Here is a 26,663-nt window from a genome sequence, read left to right on the forward strand (position 1 = left end):
AATCGCACACGGGAGAGGTCGTATTAGTAATAATAATGGGATAAAGATGCGATTTTTATACCGGGAGATAACCGCTCTCGCGCGTAGTTTATATTTAGACTCGCGCTTAGAGTGAATTTATAGTCATTGCTATCGGGATCCTTTATGCACCGTCCCTTGGCGATATTGCGGTTGTGCCTACACTCCTCTACGCGCTTCTCCTCTAGGTCGACGGTTCTCAAACTTTTTTTGCTCGCGACGCACTATTATCCCGCCGTAAAGATGAGTCGCCGTCAGAAATGGGCACCATATTTATTTTTTATTACGCCAACGTTTTTAAATACGAGACAAAGTTTGTACAAAAGAGAGCGAGATATATATATGGGCTTTTCCTTCGATATCTACGATAATGCCGTAAGGTTTAAATCTTTGAGAATCACTGCTCTAGACGTTAAAGAGAAAGAGAGAGAGAGAGAGAGAGAGAGAGAGAGAGAGAGAGAGTACAGTGTGCGTCTATATAATCTTTCTCGGCTTTTTTTTTACGCGCGTGTGATGACACCCACGTGGTCTTCGCCGCGACTTGGGCGCGCGCGCACGAGCGATTCGCATAGAGCCACCAGAGCCAATAATTCTATATGGCCGCAACCTTTCTCCTTCTCGTGTGCTAATCAATCTCGTGTGCTTCCTACGCTTTTACGATTACGTAATCGCGCGCATTGTGCGAGCCTCGCGTGAAAAATTAAAAAAACGCGAAATCAAGAATCCCGTGCCTCGCATTCCGCGAACCACCACGACGAAACGCGCGGCTCCCGACGTGCGAACCGCCGCTCTCTGGGTCTCCGTGTCTTTACGATATCTCATATTCCAATGACATTTGCTGGATACTTTCAAGATACCGGAGGGATCGACTGTCGAAACGCCGCGCTTACAAGCTGCGCACTTTATTATTGGCGCGTTTCACCGCAGGCGATTCGAATCGCTCGCATTGGGCGGCGATTAAAATTCACTCCAATCAAACATAATATTCCATAACATACAATTAGTGTATTTGAGTGTGCGCATAAAAAACGATCGTTAAATATTTCCGAGTCATTGTTTTACGCTCGATATCTTTTGGTATATATATATATATATCCGTCAATTATCAAATCAAGTTGAACGCGCCCTTCTCTCCCAATATTCGAAAGCTTATCAAAACTCGCCGTCCGCTTCTTGACGCAATTTTTCTACATTTTTTTCCCCTTCGCGGAACGTTCCATTATCCATTTTTCGTCGCGCGCGGACACTCTCGCGACGATGGCGACGGCGCGAACGGCGGAGAAGATGCACGCCGCCTATGCACGGGCGGATCCGCGAGGCTGCGGTACCTACCACCTCGAGGGGGGCACTCGCTCGCGCTGCTCGCGCGGGGCACCTTCTCCCGCCAGGTACACCCGTGTCCACCAACACGCATAAACACTCGCTCACATATGTTACGCGCAATACACACCCGTACGCGCACACACGGAGATCTGTTTCCTCCTTGTACGCTCGACCGGTCGCAACACCGCCGCCGCGGTGCTCGTGGTGGTTCGCCGCGTTGCGGGCCCTGGACCCGGCCTGAGTAGCAAGTCACCTCCGCTCACCTCGGCCCCGACTTCAGTTCGCCGCTCGGCTCGAGTCGTCGTGCAACGCGAAACGCGCAGGCAGGCAAGCGAGCCGGCTCGCTGTCGCGCGCGGGCCTCGACGTATACGCACGCGTTGCTCCGCTGCCGATAAGACTGCGCGCGATCGTTGTCATACACGAGCGAGAATACACGTGATACGCGAATTATCGCGCGCGAATATCAAAACATTGGTCGTAGAGTTCGGGAGAAGAATCTGAAGAGACGGATCGGAGTTTCTGATCGCGGAATATATATATATATATATATATAACGGAGCGACGTGTCGTCGTGTCTCGAGACGACGAGATCGAGAAGCGCGGTGGGCGCTTGGCAGAGATTCCGCGGCCCGCTGCGCAGGCAGAAACGGAACGTGGTATTATGTCACACTCCCACGCGAGCGACGGCCGTCGCTGCCGTCGTCGCCGCTCCTGTTGCTGCTGCTGCTGCGAGGCCCAACATCCACGTCGTTTGACATTTCCGCGGGCGTGCAGCGCCTGACAGATCACGCGCTTCATTGTGGATGTTACGCTCGTTTCGTCCCGCCCTGGTGCGTCTCGAGATCGTCGTGACGAGATCTCACGCGCGCGAGAGAAGTCTTTCCCGAGTGCTTTTCCACGATGCGATAAGACAGCGCCGATCGACAGTGACTTGTCATCGCTGAGCTCTCGCGAACCGTCGGCTCGAGGAAGATTGTTCCCCGGATCGTGCATCACACGGACAACGCATCGTCTAACGGCGTCTGATAGGAGGAAGACAACGAAGGTAACGAAAGAGAGAGAGAGAGAGAGAGAGAGAGAGAGAGAGAGAGGGGAAAAAAGTTATTTGCGGTGCAGTGCGAGCGCGCGTTTTCCACGATCGAAATTCGATCGTTTCGTGCGCGAGCGCGTAAGCTTCGTGCGGTGTCACGTATCGATATGGCACGCGATATCTACGACTCGAATCCGCTGCGTATATCGACTCGTCTCGTCTCGTCTCGGCTCGGCGGATCGATCGTGACGCCAGGGTATGAAATCGGTAATGAGCTGTAAATCTCCGACGTGTACATCGAACCGCGGGTGAGTCACACGTCACAGATACCGACGATATCCGCCGACACACGTGCGCGCACACATACGTATCCAATATAATATACGTAGACGGCACCTTCTCCTCGGCTTCGTATTCTTTTCCCTTCGCTAGAGAAAATCGAAGGAAAGGATAATAAGCGAGAAATACACTCTCTCTTACCCGCCGGCCGGTTCCGTGGTTGGCCGTGCGCGCGTGGGCGTAAACGAGAGAGAGAGAGAGAAAGAGAAAGACGGTCCCGGCAGATGGGGAAAGAAAAGAGAGAAAGAGGCAGCGTAGAGGCGATTTTCTGAAAAATCGACGGTGAAACCTTCGTTAACGTTCGGTTTAGACGGCGCATAACTATCCGCGTGCCGTCCACCGCCCGCGGCAGATAATCCTGTTTCGATCGAATCGATTCGACTCGAAAATCGTCAATGCGATAGGCGAAAGCGACCGATGTCGAGACGAGAAGCATTTCGTTAAGAATGATATTATTCGAGAAAGGGATAATGGTAATTTATATATTCTCGATAATTTAGCATAATTGCAGAAATGATCGGTCTATCCGCAATCGCGCGTGCAAAATATCGACATTCGAATCGCTGACGAAGCAGATTCGTCCTTGTCACGATTACGCGAATGACTTCTGAAAATTCGCGATAGAATCGTGCACGCGATCGATGCGCGGCATCATCTTACCGCGCCTCGAGATCGAGACGGCATCACGCTATTCTCGATTATGCTAATAATAATAGTTTCGTCTCGTCTCTAATGCGTGTAGGAATTCAATAATTATTGCTAAAGTAGCATCTGCAAACTGGTTTCAAAACGAAAGAAGAATATGTTTTTCGAAAATTCATTCCGATAGAAAAAGATTTAATAATGATTTAATAAAGATTTCTATATATCTAAATGTAATTATTATTACGTTTTTCTTTCTCTGATGCATGATATATAAATCTGAGCAAATCTTTGTCACATTAGTTGTATCTGACAAGTTTCGTATAATTTTTTAGACGCGCGAATTACGCATAAATTAAATCTCCACAATTCGATATTAATTCTCGAAAGTTTCGTAACATTGGCCCTCGAAATATTTTGCTCGGGATATATAAATCAGGATTATATGACAAGTCAGACCGAGTGATTTGGAAATTGCGTACACGCTCTACGCTGTTAACAACAATTCGTCTGTTCGAACGAGCCTTCTTTCGGAATCGCAAAAAATACCGAGATCGCGACATTAGAAAGTAATGCCGTAATATTGATTTATACTTCGTTGATTTATCAAGAGATATCCGTCTCGGACACAATCCCTCGCAGCGGTGATGGCGCGTGCTCATTAACGGACCGCCACGTTCGTCACGATTACGCATGTTACGCGTACCTATATCCGCGAATACGTACGACTCACGCAATACGTCGAGTATCGTAGAGAAAGAAAGAGAGAGAGAGAGAGAGAAAGAGAGAGACAGACAGAAAGAGAGAGAGACGCGGGGTGGGAGCGACATACCAAAGTCGTCGCGCGTGCCAAACGAAAACAAACGCGTCGTGTGGTGGGGTGAATCGTACAATAATAAAGTTGGAAGTTAGATTTAACGCGACATTCTCTCGTTGTCGCACACATTCCTTTCTCGACTTTCTCATCGGCATCCTCGCGCGATGTATCGATCTGGCATTGTGATATTATTGCGTTATGCGTTCGTCTCGTATATATGTCGCGTCGTGTGTGCGTGTGTACGCGGGGATTGAGACCTCCTCCGTTAGCGACGTGTTATGCCTTCGCGTATACGCGCCACTTTATGATTTTCACCGTGTATATACACGCATATTATACATCTCCGTCGGCGAACGCATTGTGTCGTTCAACTCGCGACGTATTATCGTATCTACGCGACAATTGTCTCTCTCTCTCTCTCTCTCTCTCTCTCTCTTTCTCCCTTTTCTCTTTCTTTTCGCTCGGTTCTGTCTCTAATTAAAAGCTACGTATATTGAAATACGCTACGAATATCTCTCTTTCCCTTTGGGAGGTATTCCACAAAGTCTCCGATTACGTTTGCGTTGGGAGATGCCCGGTAATCGTGCCATGTATTTACATCCACGTAACCGATCGGATAATCATGCGCGAACGTAAAGATCACGCGAGTATCAAGTTTCATAGGTTTCGGTGTTAAGACGTTTCGTACATTCGTAACATTCCACGTTTAATTGCCATTTGCTTCGCGTAACGCAAAACGCCCGTTGCGGGCGTTTTATCGTACGCGGTTCCAGTTATTTATTGATGATTAATCTGATATATACAATACAACAGGGTGGAGATGTGATTTCATAGGTTTTTGGACGCTAATTTTTCAAGGAAGCATTTTTCGACTTATGTTCATAGGAAACTTTTTGTTTGGAATAAAATTTTTTCTTGAAAATTTCAAAGTCTGGCCGGCATGTTTGGGCCCACCCTGTGTATTATTAAATAAATTAAAAATTTAACTCGAGTTAATAAATTCGGCATTAACAATGTAAACAAACATAATAAAAATAGACGTACACATTGTTTTATTTAATATATATAGTATTTTAATACACATATAATTTCTATGAGTAAATTGTTTTTGTCAGATAGATATGCACTATATGTACATTTATTTCTATCATCTCTTGTTTACGTTGCAAACATCGAATTTATTAACTCAAACCGAATTTATAATTATATTATTTATTTAAATTAGACAATAGATATTATGTTGTTTCTCACGTTATAAATTCAATTCGAAGAATTATTTATTTCAGATGGTTACTAGTTTCATCGTAAATTCTTTCAAGAATATACATATGTATTTGCTAAACATTGCGTGTTTAAAAAACTGTCTTTGCTACGATATATTCTGCTAATGTAAAACATTAATTTTATCATTTTTCTTTCTTAATTTTAACGAGAATAATAGGAATTTTTGAAGTTGTAAATATTATTAGCCGACATAATAGAAAAGTTTCTTTCAAATCATAGTTGTTGTATAGTTGTTTAACTAATATCTCTCTCTTATCCTAATTAAAATTTTTATTAAATTTTCGTATCTTAATTGCAAGTGCAATGTTTTTTAACGATTTTAAATATCTTGGATAATTCCTAACAAATACGACATAGCCGTTCGACCCACGTTTAAATTCTTGCCATCATAATTTTCTCAATCACGGGCGAGAAAAAAATGCGATTCGACGATATTATTTTTCTGCGATGGAAACTCGCGTGCTCCAGTGATTATAGTTATTTTCGTAGGTATCTTTACACGACGGCTATTAACGTTGAATCGTCGAAGCACGAATAGAAGTCGATCGATATCCAGATGCCGATCGTTATCCGACGCGACTTTTCCAGCCCTTCGATTACGTGAGCCTCCCCTCTTTAACCTGTTTACGGTTTGAGAAATTAAATGGACACTTTCATTAAAACCGCGACTTTAAGCTGCATTTAAATCGAGAAGGAGAGGGGGGGGGGAGGGGAGGAGGGAGATTATATAACGTGGGACTTATTAATTACTTAAAACCGTTAGAGGTATTCGAGCGCGCGATTTGAGAGCCATTGAAGAAACTGCGTCTGCGAAAACATTCCATAATTCTGCACGAACGACACGAATCTAAACTTTGATATGCAATCGAGCAAGCGGAAACGGGGAATTAAGATTCACCGGCATAAATGTATTTTGAAGTAAATTACGCTCTTATATCGCGCGATATGAAAATTAATCCCCAGCCATTGTTTATAATCGCCGTAATAATTATTTATTCTTTTATTATTATCGGACGAAATTGCGCGTCGCGTCGCGTCGTCTCGTTTCGTTCACCCGACGGCGAAAATAACTCGAATTTAAATTCAAAACGGTCATCGACATGCAAGTCTCGCGGTGAGTCGTCTCTCTTTTTAATAACCGCCTATCGATCATCCGTCTAAATACGTACACGTCATTAATACTCAAGTAAATGAATTTATTTTCCATGATTAACAGGCGACGCGCGTGCGAGTTGGAGGATCGCCCTGCGAGCTAAACGGACGATTTCGCGCCGGGCTCGGACGTATATACTCGCGCCGACAGGACGATGTCATTGTTGTGAGTGTCGCGTTTCCTTATACGTAGCTACGAGAGTGCGAGTGAATTACAAGGACAGAAAGAGAGAGAGAGAGAGAGAGAGAGAGAGAGAGAGAGAGTGAAAAAAAAGAGGAAGAAGAAAACGGAAGGACCAAGAGAGGGAGAAAGAGAAGTGCATCAAATGCGTGTGAAATGGATGGTACGCCAAAGAAAAGCGAAGCAGTGCTAATATATGGATGCCCATGGGTGGAACTTGGCCGAAATGTGCCAGCGTTACCATCACGCTATACCGGCAGCGGCGGTGCAGAATTCCTCGCCAGCTAGGGATCCCTCGGCTGCCATCGTGCAAGGCTTGTCAACCGCCACGCACATCGATCAAGCCAGCCCGTCTTATTCCCACTACACGTAAGTCAAAATCCCGTCTTTTCTTTTTTTTTAATCTCATATTTATTTCATGAACGTCGGCGTGCGATCAATTCGATGCGACGCGAGTCTCACGAGTAGAAATTTCGAGCTTTCGTAAATTCGTAATAAATATACTTTGGCGGTCTCGTAAACTTTTGTCGCAAATAGAGAGACTCTTTAACGAAGAGACGAGCTCGCATTTCGGCGCGCGTGGCCGGGCCCCGCGTATCGCGGGCTTATCGCCGGACCGTTCGGAGCCCCGTTCTCTCAATTGTATCGCGTATATATTAATAACGATACGGCGAATTAGGGATAAGTATACGACTGCGCGGTCAGGCCCCCAGTAATCCTGTTATTAGCGCGGCGATTAGGGGAAGATGATCCCCGGGCAAATTGCAGGGGCGTATACCGCGCGTGTTTGGTTAACATAATCGCCAATCGCGCTATCGCCGATCCGCGCGAGTTTCTCGAGACGATACACATACATATATATATATATATATATATATATATATATACATACACGCGAGACGATGGATGGCGTTTCTCTCAACCCCCTCGTCTCTCTCGGGATCGCGCGCGTCCTCTCGTTTCCCTCCTTTTTAAATTTTCTTTACTTCTTCTCCCCCTCCCTCTTCTCTCCTCCCCCGCGATCGCATCCTCGAGATGTTGGTGTGTTGAAAATCCATTAAATTGCAGTTTACGCTCGAGATTCAATGTTTCACTATCATTATGTCGTACGAAGGCAAAGAGAATAAAAGTGCCTTTCCCTCTTTCTCTCTCTCTTTCTCTCCCGACCCTTTGAGACTGTTAAGGAGGAGGTTGAGAAAATAGCATGCGCACTGCCGGCATGCGTTTCTAACGTATCGTATAATTTCAGCTATTTCTTATCTCGTTTGCCCGCAGTCTTATTTGCTTGTCTTCTTACGGCACATATTTGCGAGATGCCGCGAGAATTTCAACATTTATTATTTTTTAAGCTCGCGCATAAAAATATTTTATATACATATAATACAGATCTTTAATTTAAGTTTATTATACACATATGTGTTTGCGCGCAGCTAAAAATTTCGCGTAAAAAGATAGATCGATTCAATTTTTTTCGACCGATGTTTCTTGACGACGAAAATCGGCTTTATTGGTTCTGTCCGGTTCCCATTTGTTGCTTACAGCCATCGCACGGATCGCGTATCATTAGATATATTCCGGAGGATTTTATTCGAAATTTCAGCAAAATAGTTGCAAAGTTTTCACTCGTAAATTACTTTTAAATTCTAATTTTTTGTCGAAATTTTTATAAATGCAAATCGAGTTAATTCTTTTAATTGAAAAAAAAAGTTTAAACATATCTTATCTTTGGTCAGTCTGTGAATTTACGATGACGCAAATCGCTCGAAGATTGGTCGCGAATCCACTTTAACACCTCGGTGCGCAATTCTTTAACAACGCCGATACATATACGTATCGCTTATTGATCGATTCTCGTATTTACGAGGCTGAATAAAAATGTCCAATCGAATACGAGAGCGAACGCGATTGGAAACTTTTTCGTTCGTTCCGGCATCGGTTATTTTCATCCGCTGGCGATATCTCGGAAACGTTTAATTCTCACCGCATCGGTGGGTATTTCCTTTCGTTTGACTGGAGATAACAATATTAGTCGTCAATTTAAAATATCAGTCACACTTGTTTCAAGTATTCTTACGCTACGTGCCACGGCATTTTAATTTGACGTTTCGCGCAAAGGCAAATTATGTCACGCGAGCTTAACTTTTGTTCTCCCGCGTGATAAGAATTAATATCTCGATGCGGTTATCGCGCTAGCCTACTCGGAGTCGGAGTCGAGGCTCAATTTGCAAACATCGATTATATCGGCGGAACGTCAATAATTCCGTGAACGACACGCTACACCATCCAGGCAGGTCTCGGTTTTTCTCGGTATACTCGATAGCTGGAAATAGTCCTCTTCTCGAAAATCCGTCGGCGTTTTTATGACTCGGTCGGCTTGATTGATTCGGAGCGGGATTTTTCAGCTTTTTGCCTCGCCGCGTCTGAATGCGAAATCGAATAAGTACTTGTTATGGAGCGACGATGTCGCGCTTGACCCCTAGCGTGTCGCCGACGACCTTGTTATTTCTACGATTACGGTGAGTCAGATCGGTGACTTGACGATTAAGCAATGACTGGCAGTTAATTACGGATTAACAATCAGTATAGTTATTTGGATGCACTAAATATAGGCGCTCGACTCATTTATCGTCTTTTGCGAGATATTGCGTGTGAATATCACGACTGATTCTTCATCTGTATATTATTCGAGCAAAGATTTTCTTTCGATTCTATATTATATATATATGAAAAAATAGCAGGTTCTGTATGCGTATTCTTTTTTTTTTTTAATCCTATAATTACTATTTTTGTAACGAAGAAGAATATTACGACATAATAAACTTACATTTGCATCGTAAACATAGATTGCTGCAATGTAAGTTTGATGGCAAACTTGCCTCAAACGATGCCACATCGAACGATGATCAGTTTTCGATTCACGGATATGTTGGTACGCTATACGTCACTATTTTAGGACGACCGTAAATCTGTAGTGCATTAAATAGTAATAGCCATAGCTTATAGACGGATCGAAACTCATTTGCAGCTACGTAAATTTGCATCGTTGAAAACAATGGCGGCGTGGATAAATGAATTAAGATAATTTAATGTCTCGGCAAATGATGCGGCAAATATCAGACACTATTTCTGATCCACGCTTCGTTGCAAAAAAAAAGAAAAAAGAAAAACAACGTACAAAGTCGAGGTTATCGTATAAATAGAATAATAATTTCGATATATTTTTCCACGGGCGTGTACGTTTGAAAAAAATTCCATCGTCGCTTTAAATATTCGCGTAGAAATTTTACGGACCGTTATGTCGCCTCTGTCGGCTCTGTCTCGACACACAGTTCCGCAATTAACGCAACCGTATTCCGGGGATTAAGCGGCCGCTATATCCTCTCGAAGCTAGCCTGGGAATTTTCGTCGGTCGACGGTATCTCCGGTCGTATCGCGCGCGGACACCTCTTGCCGAGGTGCTGTGTAGAAATCTTCGATTCTTCCTTACTCGGTCGCAGGAAGTCGTACGTAATGGCTCTCCGCCGTTGGCTCTGAGGTCAGAGAAGGTATACGAGAGACGGGATACACACGACGAGACGAACGAATGAATGGACGGACGGACCGACTTTGCGGCGTCCGTTCCGCAGCCTTAAACAAGTACCCGTAAAGGTTTCGGGGATGCGCTTTCCTTCGTTCTCAAATCTGAAACGCGTCGGAGCGTTAGTAGTGCAGAGGTGAGCGGCTGAGGTCGTCACTTCCGCTTACCAACCGAATCAGCATTGGGCATTCGATTTAAAAGTTTAATCAGGGGCTTATAAAATTATAGTCTTCGCATCTTTGTTCGCTCGCGCGGCGAGGAATTTCGTTGTCTCTTATCGAGTAAGGATTATATCCATATATATGGATAGGGATCGAGATTTGCATATTGATTCGAATTCGAAATCCGTAATATCATCGTCGTTGATAATATTGTTAATGCAGCGCGATGCGTTAATAAACAAGCAGTCATAACGGCACATCTCTCCCGTCGTCGCGCGATTTATTTATGATTGGCGCGATTGGCTCCACACGCGCATTTCGCGTATCGACGCGAATACAGATCGATTCTCCACCCACATGTATAAGCGACGATTGCGTACGTAATGGTATATATCCTGTACACACGTATACACACGCGTGCGTGCGTTTCGTCACTTTTATGAACGAATATATCGCGTCTTGTCTCGCATCGTATCGTCATGCGTCGCCTCGTCGAGCGATGCAAGGGTGTGTTCGATCAGCGCGATTATTTGAATAAAATGCCGCCACTACGTCAGAGTCGCGAGTTTCGAAAGCTTTCTCCATACTTCTCTTCGACAGTTCGATGTCCCTCCTCCGTCCTCCCTCCTGTCCCTCGGGTCTGGCCCAGGAGGGGGAGCGGGGAGGGAAGGGAAGGAATAATTTATCCAAGGGGGGAACAAGTGTGTCGTTGACGAAGAGAACGACTCGTGCGAGTGCCTGCTCCGGTTGCCGGCCTGTGTGTGCCGAACCGTGCAGGACGCGCCGGCGATTTTCCTTCCCTCTCGAAGGAGAAGCTCCGCGACGTCGGAGATTCATGAGGCTCGACGTGCCGATTTAGAGGATCGCCCGCCGTTGTTGTTCTTTGTCTCCTCGCTCGGCCGACTCTTACGTGCGCCGGAATAGCGTATCTGCTCCGGTAGGTCGTGGCTCGGCAGCTCTCCGAGCTATTTGTAACGTGGCAGGCGCGTCGGTGTGTGGAAGGATAACTGTCGCTTTTCCTTGACACGCTTTGCGGAGCGTCTCGTCACCATCGCGGAATAATTTTTTATCAACTTTTAGACTGAGATTTTTCGAAAGCGTATCTCTCTCTCTCTCTCTCTCTCTCTCTCTCTCTCTCTATCTCTCTTTCTCTTTCCGGATAAACTTTCGATAGATAATCGAAATGGTTGTCTTAGATGACGCGTAATTATTGTGAAGCTAAATCGTACGGCGCAAAACTTGTCATCGCAAAAAATTGTTTGCGAACGTTGTACGCTTGCAACGCGATGCATCAGTGCCCGACAATGACTTCTGGCGAATTAATATTTTCGAAACGACGCGTGCTCATTGCATTCGCGGTTGGAGACCCGTGTGTGCTTCCTTCAACTCGCGGTGCAATCACCCCACATGAATCATTAAAGAAACAATGCTGAAGGCAGTGGCGTATCTATCGTACGCGTGGGTGGTGCAGCTGCGCCGACGCGGGCGAAACCCGGGGAATCTTGGCCGCGGGTTTAACGGCTTTTAATTTTGTATCGTATCTGGTATCGCCTCGAGATGTTCCACGAGCTTTTTATCGACGATGAAGAGTACCTTTACGAAGCATCGCGTTTCAAGAGCACATATTTTGTTTACTTACATTATTATTACTATATTATTATTATTACATTATTATACTTTTTGCAATACAAATAGTTTTATGTCTTACAATTTATAACTTATTGTTTTTATTTCTTAGATTTGCGAACTTTTTTAAATACTTTTTTAAGAATCGAATATTCTACAATCTTACTGTATTTAATCGCGATAAAACCGCGTTCTCGCCTTGGTAAGTCGTGTGATTCGTATCGGGCTTCATATATCGATATGTCGAAACAAGAGCGCGCGGTTTTATCAGCGCGACCGACACGACGGAAGGCGAGCTAATTTCTCGCTACGCAAGTACAAGGGGTGGCAAAAACGCGCGCACGTTATAGTTGCTGTCGCGAGGTTTATTGAATGAAAATGCCGCCGGAACGTTTTTTTTTTTTTTGTCCCCGTGAGTCGCAGCATCTCGCCGAACCGAATGAAACAATGGCTATTATATGGAACACTCGCGCGCGAACACGCATATACATACATTCGGTGGAATATTGTGCGCATGTGTGTGCGTCGTTACATATGTCGTCACGGCTTGCCTAGGACCAAATAGACGTCCGTGTATGTGCGCGCGCGCGCGCGCGACAGACAGCTGTTCGTACCATTATACTTGCGCACGGTCGCATAATGCCTTAAGGACAATCGTGGGAATTCCATTAAGTGGCCTTGAATGGTTCATTCATGTCGATCAACTCTTTTTCCTAACGGAACGGTTGACAGATCAATCGGCCGCTCGGGCACGAGAGCGACCCACGGGATTTCACTCCGCTCGTTTCAGCGTCTCGCTTCTTCGTCGAGATCGAGAGAGAAAGCAGCCAAAGTCAATTACTATCGCGCAATCAGCGATACGAAATCGATCTCTCGCGTTGTTCGCGATCATCGTGCTGTGGCTATCGGGTCTCGATAAGAAATCGAATGCCGTTCGAATCGATCGAAGCATTCGCTTATCGCCGTTCAGTTCTCCTCCGGAGAACTCGCGCTACATTATTTCACCGCGCTTTTTACTACCGTTCGATAACCACTTAATGTACGTCGTCAAACGTCGTTAATCTTTTTGTCGCAGGATGCTGGATAATTATGACAGGGGTGAGATGACACCACCGCCGCCGGTGAGCGGTTACGGCGGTTCCCCCGGACTCTTGGCACTCCATTCCTCGCTTTACGCGACTCCTACGTCGAGGGCCTACGACATCGACTCCGGCATCGATGGCAATGACAGCTCGATGCCCATCGATACCCAAATCATCTCGGTATATGTTTTCGCCAATCTTTTTGAATACCGCTTGGGCAGGATCTCGTTCTCCGTCATTCGCGCATACCATCGTATTATGTATACATTTTCATGTGCGTTGTAAATACACCTACGTTCCTACGTTATTCACGACGATTCGTTCGCGTTACGATCCTATTCGCGGACAAATGCGTGAGAATAAAATCAAAAATCTCCGTCGCGCGGAACAATGGCGGAGGTACGATAGTAAAATCGCGAGACTCATTAATCTCACATTTTGTCCTGTCGTTAATCCGGTCGCTCGTATTTCAATGACACGCGTTATCGGCTAGTATAACTAAATAAATATCTATTGTTCGCATCCTTAAAGTAGTTGCTACGGTAAAATCCCTTGGTATCTTTGTACTTTGATTGCGACGTATCCTTAGTCAGCGTGCTACCTCCCTTAAAAACACAACCGCCGAGTTTACAATGTAGACCGCGGGAAATACGTTTCACGAAATATGTACGTGGCATTGTTTCCGTGAAACCAGATACCGAGCATGCTGAGCGGTCCGGCGCAGCAGCGGCTGGAGGACATGCCCTGGCTGACTTCCGGTCCGTCGTTGGAATACCAGCAGGGCATCTCGCCGATCCCCGCGGGAGTAAAGATGTGCCATCCCGGCGGCGGCTCCACTGCCCAGAGGAGCCTCAAGGAGCAACGGATACGTCGCCCGATGAACGCGTTCATGGTCTGGGCAAAGGTCGAGCGCAAGAAGTTGGCCGACGAGAATCCGGATCTCCACAACGCCGATCTCAGCAAGATGCTCGGTAAGTGCGCAAATGAAAAATATATTTTCTTTCTCGCGACATACTTATTTATACATATATTAATTGTCTTTAGAGGTTTTTCAACTTTGATCTGATATTATATTAATTAATAAGTTGTTAGAGAAGAAATTTTTTTTTTTTTTCTCTTAACGAGGAATAAATTCTCACGATTTGATTTAAACTAGAAATCCACTGCTTTTACAAGAATATTTTTGAATATTCAATTTCATGTAAAACGGAGGATATTTAATTAAATAAATATTGTGTATCGTTAAAAAATACAATTAAAACATATCGGGATTGTAGATACGCTATGGAAAAATTTTTCGAGAAAGATGAAGCGTGCAAGATTAGAAAGAGTCTCGCCTTTTAAAAATACATATACGTGGTGAAACAATGGCGGTTTCTCGCGGGAAAAGATTTTTCCGCCGGGAAACTGACTCTGGGAATAAGAAAGCAGGAAAAATCTTGCTCTCGCGTCATCATTAAATTAATTGCAACGTCGAGCGAATAGAATTAATCTAATTACACACATGGAGCGGCGGGGGATGTTAACGGGAAGAGAAGAAAGAAAGAGGTGAGAGACCTCGCTCTCGGGGCGATTACGGACTAGGGAAAAAAAAGCGTTACGTTATGCCAACTCGACTCGTTAACACCGATGTTTATTCTGTCGCAAATATCTGTAGCCGATATATTCTAGCCTCCGCGAATATAACTCGCGGCATCTCGTTCGTATCACCAGCAGCCACCTGCGCGATCGAGATAGGGAAATCGTTCTCTTATCGCACCACGCCGTATATTCGAGTTCTCTTGTCAAATCTCATTCCGATCGCTGCATTATCGCTTAGCGATTCCCAAGTAACAATTCTCTCTCTCTCTCTCTCTCTTTCTCTCTCTTTAAAGCAGCGCATAGTACAGACATTCCGAGGATAAAACGATAGTCTTGCTATCGTGTTAGTGCACATTCGTCGCGCGATATACGCGAATCGTCGATTTCGCGTAAACCGAAACGCTTTCAGCGGCAGACGGTGGTTTTGCGGTTGTCCCTCTTTGTTTTTTCCTCCCTCTTTCTTCCTCTCTTATTCTCGCATGTCTCGTGTCTCCCTAACGTTAAGACTGAGAACCCATCATCCGGTACCATCCTAACGATCTGTCAGCGCCGACCGGAGCTCGCGCGCGCGTACGCGCTATCGTGGGCAGGTACACCTTGAATTATCGACAATTGGCATCCGCAACATTATTGGCATTTGAACGATCGAGCGGCCGTCGTGCAGAAAATTGTAAACTTCTCTTCTCGTGTGTAACCACCTACCTACCTATCCTACCCGTACTCATTTCAACGCTCGGTCGTGCCGTGTATGTTTATATTCCCGCGTGTGTACGCGTGTTCTCCCGCCCCTCTCTGTCCCTCTTATAAAGCGTCTTTTTCCCCTCTCATCTTATGCTCATCGCTCTCTTTCTCGGTCTTTCTTGATTTGTTCGTCGAACCAAACCTGTAAATCACCAATCCCTCTCCTCCCTCCCTCCCTCCTTCCTTTCCCACTCCCTGGCGCCGGTTATCGATGCGGAGTTAGGAAAACTCGTCGTCGGGTTTATCGATCGAACATTAGGCGCGATGTTATTGGCATGACGCGGCTCCGATTGCTATGCGCGCCGAGTTGTTTTTGCCGTCCCCACTCTCTTCTCCCTCGCGTCTCCTTTTTTTTTCTCCTCTTTCTTTCCAGACATCCTACATATTCATGCGCGTGCTATGTGTCGATCCATCCGTTCGTATGTCCGTTAGTCCGTCCATCCGCGCGTGCTGCATCGTGCGCGCGCGTGCAAGCGAGCGTGGCATCGGCACACGCACACATACACGCCGATTGTGTTGCCGTTTGTTTGTCGGTGTGGAGCGGGCGTATAACACCGATGGGGGCCGTGTGGGCACCTTATATCCGGTGACACGCGTGCCCGTGCATCTTTATTAATCGTTCTTCCCAACCGTTAACCCGTCTTCGAGATCTGTCAACATCTGGAAATTAATTCCGCGCTCAATCGAATATTGGGGTCCGACTATTGTCGCTTATCGTTCGATTATCATTTCTCGTCATCGGCGGCTCTCGTATCACGCGTCCTTCTCACTCCCGCCGTTCCGACGGTCGTTAATTTCGTTGTTAATTAGCGGAGCGGCGACGACGTCGGCGATTCGCACGGTCGTATCGCGGAGGATCGGGTCTGGCGGAAGGAGAAAACCACACCGCCGCTCATCCTCATCGTCCTTTATACGGTACGACGACGCGACGCCACTGCGTCGTGTCACAGGAACAGAGGGAGAGTAGGGGGACCACCTACGACATATGTGGCAGCCCGCAAATAATACCGGGGCGTGTGCGTGTGTTGTACCACTGGCGACAGCGGAGATACAGGACTCTAACTGCCAACGCGGTATCGTTGTTTAGTGCCTCTGATTACCTCCCTTACTCTCCTATGAAAGACACGGTATATACGGGATGTCCCTTTGATCGTGGATGTCGAAGAAAAATGCATAAGAAAAGTTGAGGCATCGAATTCATTACGAGGTGCTAATCGGCATTGAAATTTAATGGCGCTAGTCGAATAATCGTATCTGATTTCTTACTTAATTTTTTATCGCGTTTTTTCTCTTAACAAAAAGTCAATTTATTAAAAAAAAAAAAATTATTTAGAGATATTCATAAATTAGAAACTCGTGCCAATATATACATACATAAACCAAATTTTTTATCGACAAAACAAATTGATTCTATCTTGTGTTCGAAAAAGTTATAATTGGAAGACGATAATGGGACACCCTGTATACTCTTCTCCGCGAAAGAAGGATACGTTCTTTCTCTTGTAAAGTACCAAACTGCCTTCCGAACGCGAGGGCCGATTCGCGGCCCTTAAACGACGGATCTCGGCGTGTACGGTATCTCACTATAATGGTGCTCGGTGCGGAAGGGCCGATAACAATGTCCGACCTCCGTTGGTCGATTTAAGGGACGGTGCGCCGATTGAAAGTTATTGGTCGTGTAGGTACTAGCCACCTCACGCGCTATTTATCTTTACCGAGCGTTTTCGATAGCGATCTTCCGATCTCTCGAAGGTTAAATAATTCCATAATTACGCATTTTGAGAAATTCCCGTGAAAGAGCATCTCGATCGAGAACTTGTCAAAATTATATCGATTTCTTAAAAGATTTAATGACAAAAGGAGGATAAGAAACGCGTAATAAGCCGTAGCAAGTTACGGTGACCTTTCGCGATAGCCGTGAGGCGGGATAGGAGATTGGGAAAAAAGATTGGCAGCCGATTGAAATTAATACGCGTTTGCGCGCGATAGAGAAGTGCGTAAGAGACTATACGTTTGAACTCTGAGGGAAAGGCCCACTTTTCTCCGCGGTACTATATACATACATATCACCTTCCCGATACCATCCTCCCGCTCCTAACCCGCTCTCCTCCTCTTCCCCGTTCCGCTGCTTCTCTCCTCCATCGGGCGGTTCTCGAACAATAGCAGCACCTCAGCACTGCTGCACGGTGGATGAACTTCTGAGACTGGAATCGGCTCTGCCCACTCTGTAAATTGCGTTTTCGTAAAAGTATTGGTAGGGAAAAGAGGTCGGTCGATCTTAAACGGCAACCTACATCCTGCTAAACGGCTAAGTGCAGCGTGAAAATATATAGGTCTCGATCGCTGATACTCCGTTAAACGGAAAGATTGTCAAATAATATAAAGCGCGATGAATGACGAAAAAAATTGTTACATAATATATTCATCGCCAAATATTTTAGAAATAAAAAATCTCTTTTTTTTTTATACGTTATACGGAGTTTACGCACAAGTAGCATTTTAAGTTTGTTAATCGCACCTGCCAATAAACGTAATCGATTCAACGAAGCGAAAAATCATAAATGCACTGGTCATAATAAATATTGTATATATCATAAACATCGGTCTCTGGGGTAATATAATACGTTAACAAGCCCCTGCAGTTCGCTACGATTTACGATGCGTTTAATAATCTGTAACATGTTATATTTTTCCTTTTTGTTTGTCCCTACCCCCTTTTCGTACCAGTTTTGTGAATTAAATTATTATCGTCGTCAAATTATTCACAATATCTCGTCTTTTGTCTAGGATTACGATGAATTTTGTGACCGAATTTTTTTTAATTAGTTTGATAACGAAACAGTGTCTTGCCGTGTCTTCAATCAGACTTGGTTTTTATCCAACTTTTCTTTCTCTCTCCTACGCTCTATCGGAATTCGACGTACGGAGAAACTTGTTCGCCAGCGTTGCTCGATTAATCCGAGACAAGATCGGCCTCTCGTACGATCACGAAACTCATTTGTTCCTTTATACCATCCGCGCGCCGGTCCACTGTGCCTTAGTAAACTTGTTTCGATCTAGCGTATGTAACCCTTTTGCTATGGCAGAGTCCGGTCGAAAAGCGATCGTACAGTATCGAAAGTCTCATAATACATAGCAGCATCCAACCACGCAAACAAGACTGCGAGTCCTATATATTATACATAATAAAATCAACTTTAAATTTATACTTTTAATGAAATGAAATATCTTTAAGAATAATTTTTGGAATAATAACGCTGACAATGAATATGATATAGTAAAAACACACAAGGATACATTATTCGATCGTAACAGTAAAAAAAGTGGAAATATCTGTTTATTTTATGCAATAAACAGGTGAAAGCGATTATCATCATAGAATTTTACTCGAATGATTGCTATTTTAAGATTTTAGTTAGTAGCGAAAGGATTAAATTGCCACTGCCCTTATAATCGATCGCTTAATAAAGTTATCCGACATAATTTAATTCTCGTAAATCGAGCATACGCCGCAACGTTTGTAAAAGTCGCGAGTTATTTTAAAGTTACGCGTAATCGTTGGTACTTTTTTCTATTTGCGAAACCGCCGACCGGGTGGTTGCACCTGGTTAAATCTCTGCGAGCAACCTCTTTATGCACGCTTCTTTCCCTCCGACCATCGTACCGACAAAGTCTCGGCGAGTCCGGCATTACGCGCGGACAGACGGAGGAGAGAGAACCTTCTTTAGTCGTAGCCGCTAGTAGGCGATGCGCGGCATAACGAACCGTGAGATCGGGACCAATAATTGCACATACATATAAAATGAACCCAGGCGAGGGAAGAATCGTCGAAGGAACAGATAAACGGATGTATGTGCTGCTAACAATAAGAGTGCACGCACAGACATTTCATGGGAAACGATAACGTATATAACGATTGAACTATCGATATGAGTATGAAGCGAGACAGATCCTATCTCTCTCTATTTTTCTCTCAAAACTCAAGTTTGGCCAAAAAAAGTCTTCTCTAAAATTAAATTATTCTCGTAAAATTTTGACGATATTAAATTGTCATGTTTTGCGCACGTCACCCTATATCTTACGCATGCTTTGTATACATTGTATCCGTATATAAGGTCGCGCGTACATATGTATCCGTCTGTAAGAAGGACGAAGGAACCGACGGGTTGGCTAAGTTAAAGCAATAATAAGCCATAAGCGCGGTCTCTGCATAGAATGCCGGGTAATGAGGTGGAGTCGAGAGCGGAGTCTGGCCGCACCCTTACCTTACCTTACCTTCCGACGACGCTTATACGATCGACCCACCTATCCTCGACGACGACGACGACGATGACGATGACGATGACGACGAAGACGAATCGTGATTGCAACATGTATCCTCGCTCAGTTGCGAAGAGATAGAAATAAATTATTATATTTATGAAAATACACGTGGTACGAGAGACTGACGAGGGGGAGGGTAAGAGGGAGGAGGAAGAGCCCTCGAGCATTGACGTGGCGTTGTAGGCGATTTATCGACGACTTCGATTTTTGTCTTCCCGGATGATCTCCGGATCATCCACACCACGCCTATATCCCGGATCGGTCAGGAAAAATGACAGATGGAGTGATATGATAATTTGTACGACGAATGTCGACGCGAGATAATTTTCATATTGGGGAGAGGAGAAAATTTTCCTTTTACATTTGTGCTTATTTTACGCGAGAATTGATGAAAAATAATTAAAATCTATTAAAATTGGAAATTATTATATTCATGAAATTTTATAAACGCGAAATTGCACGATTTATCCGTCGAGATTTCTCACGCCGATTGTCAGTCATCTCGCAACTTTTGCAAAGTTCGGCTGAAGTTTACGGCACGATTATGATGCAGTCTACGTCCGTCCACGTAACGCGTACTCTCGACAGGAACGTGTCACTGTCTTTCTGTCTGGCAGTGCGGAAATGTTTCTTTACGCGGTTTCTTCGCAAAACGACGTGTCGTTCCGAAGAACAAGCCGCGACTAACATGCGGCGCTTTTTCCTAGATTCTTTATCGAGGAATCCGAAAGACGGACGTTTAGTGTCCATTTTTTTTCTCTTCCCGAATCGTTTCATCCTTCTCGAGAACGTGTGGCAGAAATCACGAGGTTTAAAGCGAAGGGTGTTATAATTCCTTTTCCTTCACGTCGTCAAGTACCTCGAAACTGCTCGTTGCTTTACGCCTCTTTCCGTGTTTCGAGATACTTCATTAAGATCGCAGGCACATGACGATTACCTCTGACAGATAACTCTTTCTTTGTGCCGAGGGGACGCGCAGGAGTTTCATTCTCGTTGAGATTGTCCCCGAAGAGGCGAGACGTGTCTCGTCCACGTGCCAGCTATGCTCGAATCGGTGTCGCACACTCGACGTGTCTGAATGGCTCGGCGTACATTTGTGTGTATCTACTTACCTACGAACCTGTCTGATGTCTTTGTCCTGAAAGTAACTGTCAAAGTAAACGTCATTGTTTGAGAATCGTCACGTAAATGCAATAAAATTCCTGTGACTTTTTTGAAATTTCCGATTTTGTTCCAAAAAATTTCGCAGCCTACTTTTTTTACAAGTCGTTTTATATCTATTTCATATCTCTTTTTTTTTTGTTGTTTTTTTGAATCTGGCCAAATTCGAGAAAATGTTACGGAAATGACAATTTTTCGCGATCCTTCTTTTTTATGCACAAAAATGCCACGCTGCATCATCGATGCTGCGTATTTGTGTATAAAAAGTTGAACGCGTGTGTGCGCGCACAACGCCGTCGGGAGATGAGATACATCACGGGACCGGAGACGTATTATTAATGGTGACAGTGGGCGACCCAGGTTGGGCGGGGTGCGCGCGATGCGGTCCCACCGATGTGGGCCTCGACTCCGGCCCTCTTCTTCGTCTTTCCCTTCTTCGTCTCTTATCCGTCTTTTTCCATTGCGTAGACGCATCGTCGGTACAACACGTCGTATTTATGCGCATTTCCGACACGAATTTGAAACCGTCAAAAGCTGTTTTGCGCGAGAAAAAGACTGTTAACATCGGCGCTTTCTTCGAACCGATCGTGTCAACCGAGCGATCACTGTCCATGAACGAGCCTCGATAGATTTACGAGCGTGCTTGACGCTATACTTTACGACGGCTAGCTCGCGCGAGGAATATTTTAATCCGATTGTAAGGAAGATTTATCGGGTCTCGTGCGTAATTAAAGTCGTGGCGGGAGGGATTACGAGCGTTCTAACTTCGGCGTTAATATTCTAAATGCCGCGTACGAGAAGTTTCTCGCTCGATCTTGCTCGAAAATGTCACGTGCCAATCCGCTCGAGTGTCTGCATTCGCGACCATAACGAAATTCCCGCGATGCCTGGAAAGAAGGAGAGAAGAAACGGCGAAGTTTAATCAAAGCCGGCCAGCCGAGTGAATTACCGACAACCGCGTGCATAAATCACCGCGGAATCGTTAATTAGGCGGTAGAACGAACGAGCTTTCTGGAAAATGTCAATGACTGGGAAACCGCGACAACCTTCGATGAGATTCTTGCCGCTACGCCTTCGTACACGAGTGCGGGAAGAGATTAGGACCTTTTGACACGCGTGATTTCGCTCACGATCGAGCGATCGCAGGAATCTTGTAATTTGTCGCGATGCTAATTTTACATTCTCCGTTTCAATTTCATCAGATAGATCCGCGCAATTCGATTGAAATTGCGATATGAGAATTCTATATTAGCATCGAAGATTTTTATCGAAATATCTACGTGCGCGAAACGCATTTTGATAGTCCGAATGTTCGCGAGAAAGAGAAAGAGGGATTCAAAAATATCCGTGCCAAATTAAGAGAGCATTTCAGCGTTTTCCATCTTAAGCGATTACACGCGAGGATTGAGCGAAAAGCTCGACATTTGTATAAGTGAACGCGATCCTCGACGACGCTCCAACGCCGCCGTTCGTTTTTTGCTAGAAATTAATGAAGTTGTCCGGCAAGGCCTCGGCCTAAGCGCGGTAAATTAGAGGTACACGCCAACCATTAGAATACTTAACGAGGACATGACGGTGGGATGCGGCGTGCGCGGGTGTGATGATGAATCATCGTCGGCTAACTCACTGCGAGTGCGCGCACGCCCAGGAATATTAAATTAAGTTTACTTATTGTTAGCCAAAAATCTCATTTGTGTCCCTTTTGTCATGTGGAGATCTTCTAGATCCTTTTTTTTCTCGTACAAAGAAGTCAAAGACTCGGCTTGTCGGGAACGCCGGAAAAAAACGAGAAGCCGCTTGACGGGAAAAAGAAATTGTGCTGTGACAAAAGCGATATCCTTTTGCGAATAACTCTTTCTCCTCCGTTGTCTCTCTTCACTTTTCTTTGTCTCATAATAGCGTTTCGAAAAAAAGAAAAGATATATATATATATATATATATATATATATATATATATATATATAAAAGAACGCTCTTGCAATTGTTCATGACATTTATTAACATTAAAGAATAAGAGTGGACGCGGGTCTGACGTGCCAAAGTGCGATTTCTCTCTTATTTTGCCGCCCCTCTTCCGGTGTCCTCCGGGTTAGCGTTTCTCTCTCCTCCGGAGAGTTGAAATATACAAAATGAAATATGAAATAATGGTTCGTGCCTTGTGGCTGGCTGAAGGCACGGGCGCACCCATATCTACGCCCCCATGCATCTATGTACCTATACAAGACACATATATACATATACATTTGTACATATATATATATATATATATATATATATATATATATATATATATATATATATGTGTATATATGTATATACATATTTACCGACATAATCTTGCGTGTATGTGTATATATATATATATATGTGTGTGTGTGTGTGTGTGTGTGTGTGTGTGTGTGTGTGTGTGTGTGTGTGTGTGTGTGTGTGTGTGTGTGTGTGTGTGTGTGTGTGTGTACATTCGCCTTGCGCTCAATTTTTTTTGTTCTTGTCACGAACATCTTATATTCGTATTAACCCTATGCCTCGCTTAATGATATTCCGGCTTACCATGTTGGCATATTGAACGCAACTGAGGCAGATTCCAGGCTTGGTCGTCAGACCAAGACCCGCCGCCGCCGCCGCCGCCGCCGCCGTCGACCAAGCCCACCTGTAATACAGATACGTGTGTATCTGTACGTACGTACATACGTTGTGTATATACGAGAGACCATTTCTGTGCTCGTTTTGCTCCACGTATATCGAGGCGACGACAGAGAAAGAGAGAGATAGGGGGCTGTTCTCTCGCGGGCCGAATTAAGCGCGTCGTTAGCTAAAGGGATCGACCGACGATTTTATCGAGATTCGGGATATCGAGATGTATACACCGGGGGCTTGCCCCATTATTGTCGAGCAGCGTAATTTATCGGAGTATTTACGGACGCGAGGATCTCTCCCGCGAGGATCGATATATTAAAGCATACCGTAACTTTGCGCGTCGGTGAACATCTTCGGTCGTTTTTGCTCGATCAATTCATCTTTGAAAAAGGGATATAATACGTAAAAACTACTTATTTTTATCATTTTTTCTCTAATATATTTTAATGTTTAAAATTAATCTTTTATTGAACAGGATTTTTTAAATATTTATGACACACGTATCATTACTACAAATACGATAATAAATTTTTAAATAATGAGGAAGAGAGGTAAGTATATTACAAATATAAATTTACTTTTTTTAATATTAAAAAAAATAAATTATTTTTTATTTACTTATAAGTGTTTATTAATTTCATTATTGTTAATTTGTATAGTTATGAAAATATCTTATAAAATCTAATTTTTCAAATAATATTGCATTAAAGCAGTGGTATATAATGTACTTTAATAAAATATTATATTACATCCTTTATATTTCGACTGTTTATGCGGCACGCAGAGGGAATCCTGCCACGATTGGTAAGAAACATACTGTATGTACCATGTGTCGTTTAATCATTTCCGTTTTTCTGTTTGTTTCTACGTTTCGCATTCTTCATTAAACGTGGCTTTTTTTTCTTTTCAGGAAAGAAATGGCGAGGGCTAACGCCGCAAGATAGAAGGCCCTACGTCGAAGAGGCCGAAAGGCTTCGGGTCATACACATGCAAGAACATCCGAATTACAAGTACAGACCGCGGCGTAGGAAGCACGCGAAACGGACACCCGGTGCACCGTCCTCGCCTCCCTCGGCGACCAACACCGCGGGCAACAGGTCCAATCCTACCGGCTCGACGATTCATCATTCCATGTAAGTCGATATTGGCTTATACTTTCCGTTAATGAAGGCACGTACGAGTAAAACGAGTGAGTTAATTGAGAGATCTTGGTAAAATTTAAACGAAGCGTGCACAACAGTGCTTATGATCTCGACATTGATGTTTATATTTTCAAGATTTAGCAATATATGAATTTTTCATTTTCTCGAAGGATATGTTGACAAGGTGATTAATAAATTCTTTTAATTTCCATAATTCAGAAGTGATTATAATCTCTATGCTTATGTAACATTTAATTATGTGTTTTAGCGCGTAGATTCATCTTCGAAAGTATAAAGACATTTATTAATCACCTTGTCTCAATATCATGATATAATAAGCAACGTTGTGTTCTACAAGTATAATGCGTAATCAAAATGTATTTAAGGTCCAAGATGGACAGTTACCAGGGCATACCTCAAATCCCGTGGGGTGGCCATTCCCCGATCTCATCCTTATACCATCAACAGCAACAGCAAAGCATCCAGGAATACAAGTCGGAAAATAATTCGCTTTATGGCAGCCCATACACGCCCATCATTCACACCCCGGACATATCTCCGGTGGCGAGTCCCGAGCCTGACGGTAAGAATCTTTAAAGTAAAAATAAAATGCCTAAATAAATTTATTCGAGATTCTTGTATTATATATACATATTAAAATTTACATATTAAATATGTATATACACGATATTGTGGAATAATTAAATTATTACCAAGAGTACTTATAAGTCGTCGTATATATAATCGACGAGATGATTTAATCGACCAGGTGACGGTGGCCATCTATCGTCTGCTCAGAATCCGGATCCAGAACGAGATCTAATGGAAGGTACCTCGAAGCAACATGGAGATATAACCGATCAGAAACGATACACTTATATGAGTAGCGACAATCAATTGCATACTGGTCACGCTAGCAATACTAGTGTTTCGTCGTGTCAGAATTCTGGTGGTTATACGGATACGTTAACGTATAAAAAATCCGTATGTACTTTACTTATATATTTTTGACATTTTTACGCTGGCTATAATTTTCCATCTATAAATTATTTTATCATTTTACAAGCAATTTTAACAAGAGCATAACATATATAAATAAATTTAATTTCTTGATTTAATAAATTACACGAATTTTTCTCTCGGATAATAATCTCGAATATTTCTTGATTTTATTAGGTGGGTTATTTGAACTTTGAGAGACAGTCTACGAGCATAGCCGCGGTAGGCATTGCAAACGGTATGATGGTATCGTGCAACAAGCTACGCTCCGGTTTTGACAATGTTGGTTCCGTCACGGGCACATTTTATCCGCCGGTCGCTTCGCCGCATGATCAATCGTTGCAGCATTACAGCAGCACGCAATCGTCCAAAAGCGCGACGAATTATTCGATGCAGTCCACTGTCGAGAGCAATTATAATCCAGTCCAATGCGCCAGTAATCGACAACAGTCCATAGGGATTCGTGGAGCCGAAAGTTGTTCCGGTAACATTCTTTTCTCGTTTGCTCACATTTACAGATTTATAGTACTCATTAGCAGATGCGACAGCGGATTTACAAGAAAGATATTGAAAAGAAGAATTTGAAAGAATTTGAAAAAAATCAATAATTATATATTTTTTCAAAATAAAAGTATTTTTCTCAGAAACCACGTACAAATATCAAAAAAATACTTGGATTTCCTCAAAAATATGTAAAATTGCCGAATTATATCAGAAAGAATTACAACAATTCTCAAAATAATATAAAATGTAATTAATATTTAAATATTAATATTTTTTAAAAAAATTTTGGAGCAGTCTATACATATATGCATCTCACATACTTGTTCGATTCTATTATGCCAT

General features: G+C 43.7%; 2 protein-coding genes across 7 annotated transcripts in view; one reads left to right on the forward strand and one right to left on the reverse strand.

Annotated features, from left to right (window-relative positions):
* The window catches only part of LOC126855677 (uncharacterized), a 168,776-nt gene that overhangs the window by 121,340 nt on the left and 20,773 nt on the right, over positions 1-26,663 (reverse strand). The gene's annotated exons all lie outside the window — the stretch shown is intronic.
* Positions 1-26,663, forward strand: part of LOC126855659 (putative transcription factor SOX-15) — a 40,278-nt gene that overhangs the window by 11,088 nt on the left and 2,527 nt on the right. For 3 of the 5 annotated variants that reach the window (XM_050603503.1, XM_050603502.1, XM_050603501.1), the window contains exons 2-8: positions 6,671-7,156; positions 13,227-13,413; positions 13,928-14,204; positions 24,587-24,809; positions 25,205-25,401; positions 25,588-25,802; positions 25,995-26,301. In XM_050603503.1, the coding sequence (XP_050459460.1) occupies positions 6,984-7,156; positions 13,227-13,413; positions 13,928-14,204; positions 24,587-24,809; positions 25,205-25,401; positions 25,588-25,802; positions 25,995-26,301 (1,579 nt within the window). In that variant the 5' untranslated portion in view covers positions 6,671-6,983. Of the gene's footprint in view, positions 1-1,592; positions 2,388-6,670; positions 7,157-13,226; positions 13,414-13,927; positions 14,205-24,586; positions 24,810-25,204; positions 25,402-25,587; positions 25,803-25,994; positions 26,302-26,663 lie in introns of those variants that run through there. The other 2 variants (XM_050603500.1, XM_050603505.1) reach the window with 2 other exon arrangements.

Source organism: Cataglyphis hispanica, chromosome 16, assembly GCF_021464435.1.
Source record: "Cataglyphis hispanica isolate Lineage 1 chromosome 16, ULB_Chis1_1.0, whole genome shotgun sequence".
NCBI lineage: Eukaryota > Metazoa > Arthropoda > Insecta > Hymenoptera > Formicidae > Cataglyphis > Cataglyphis hispanica.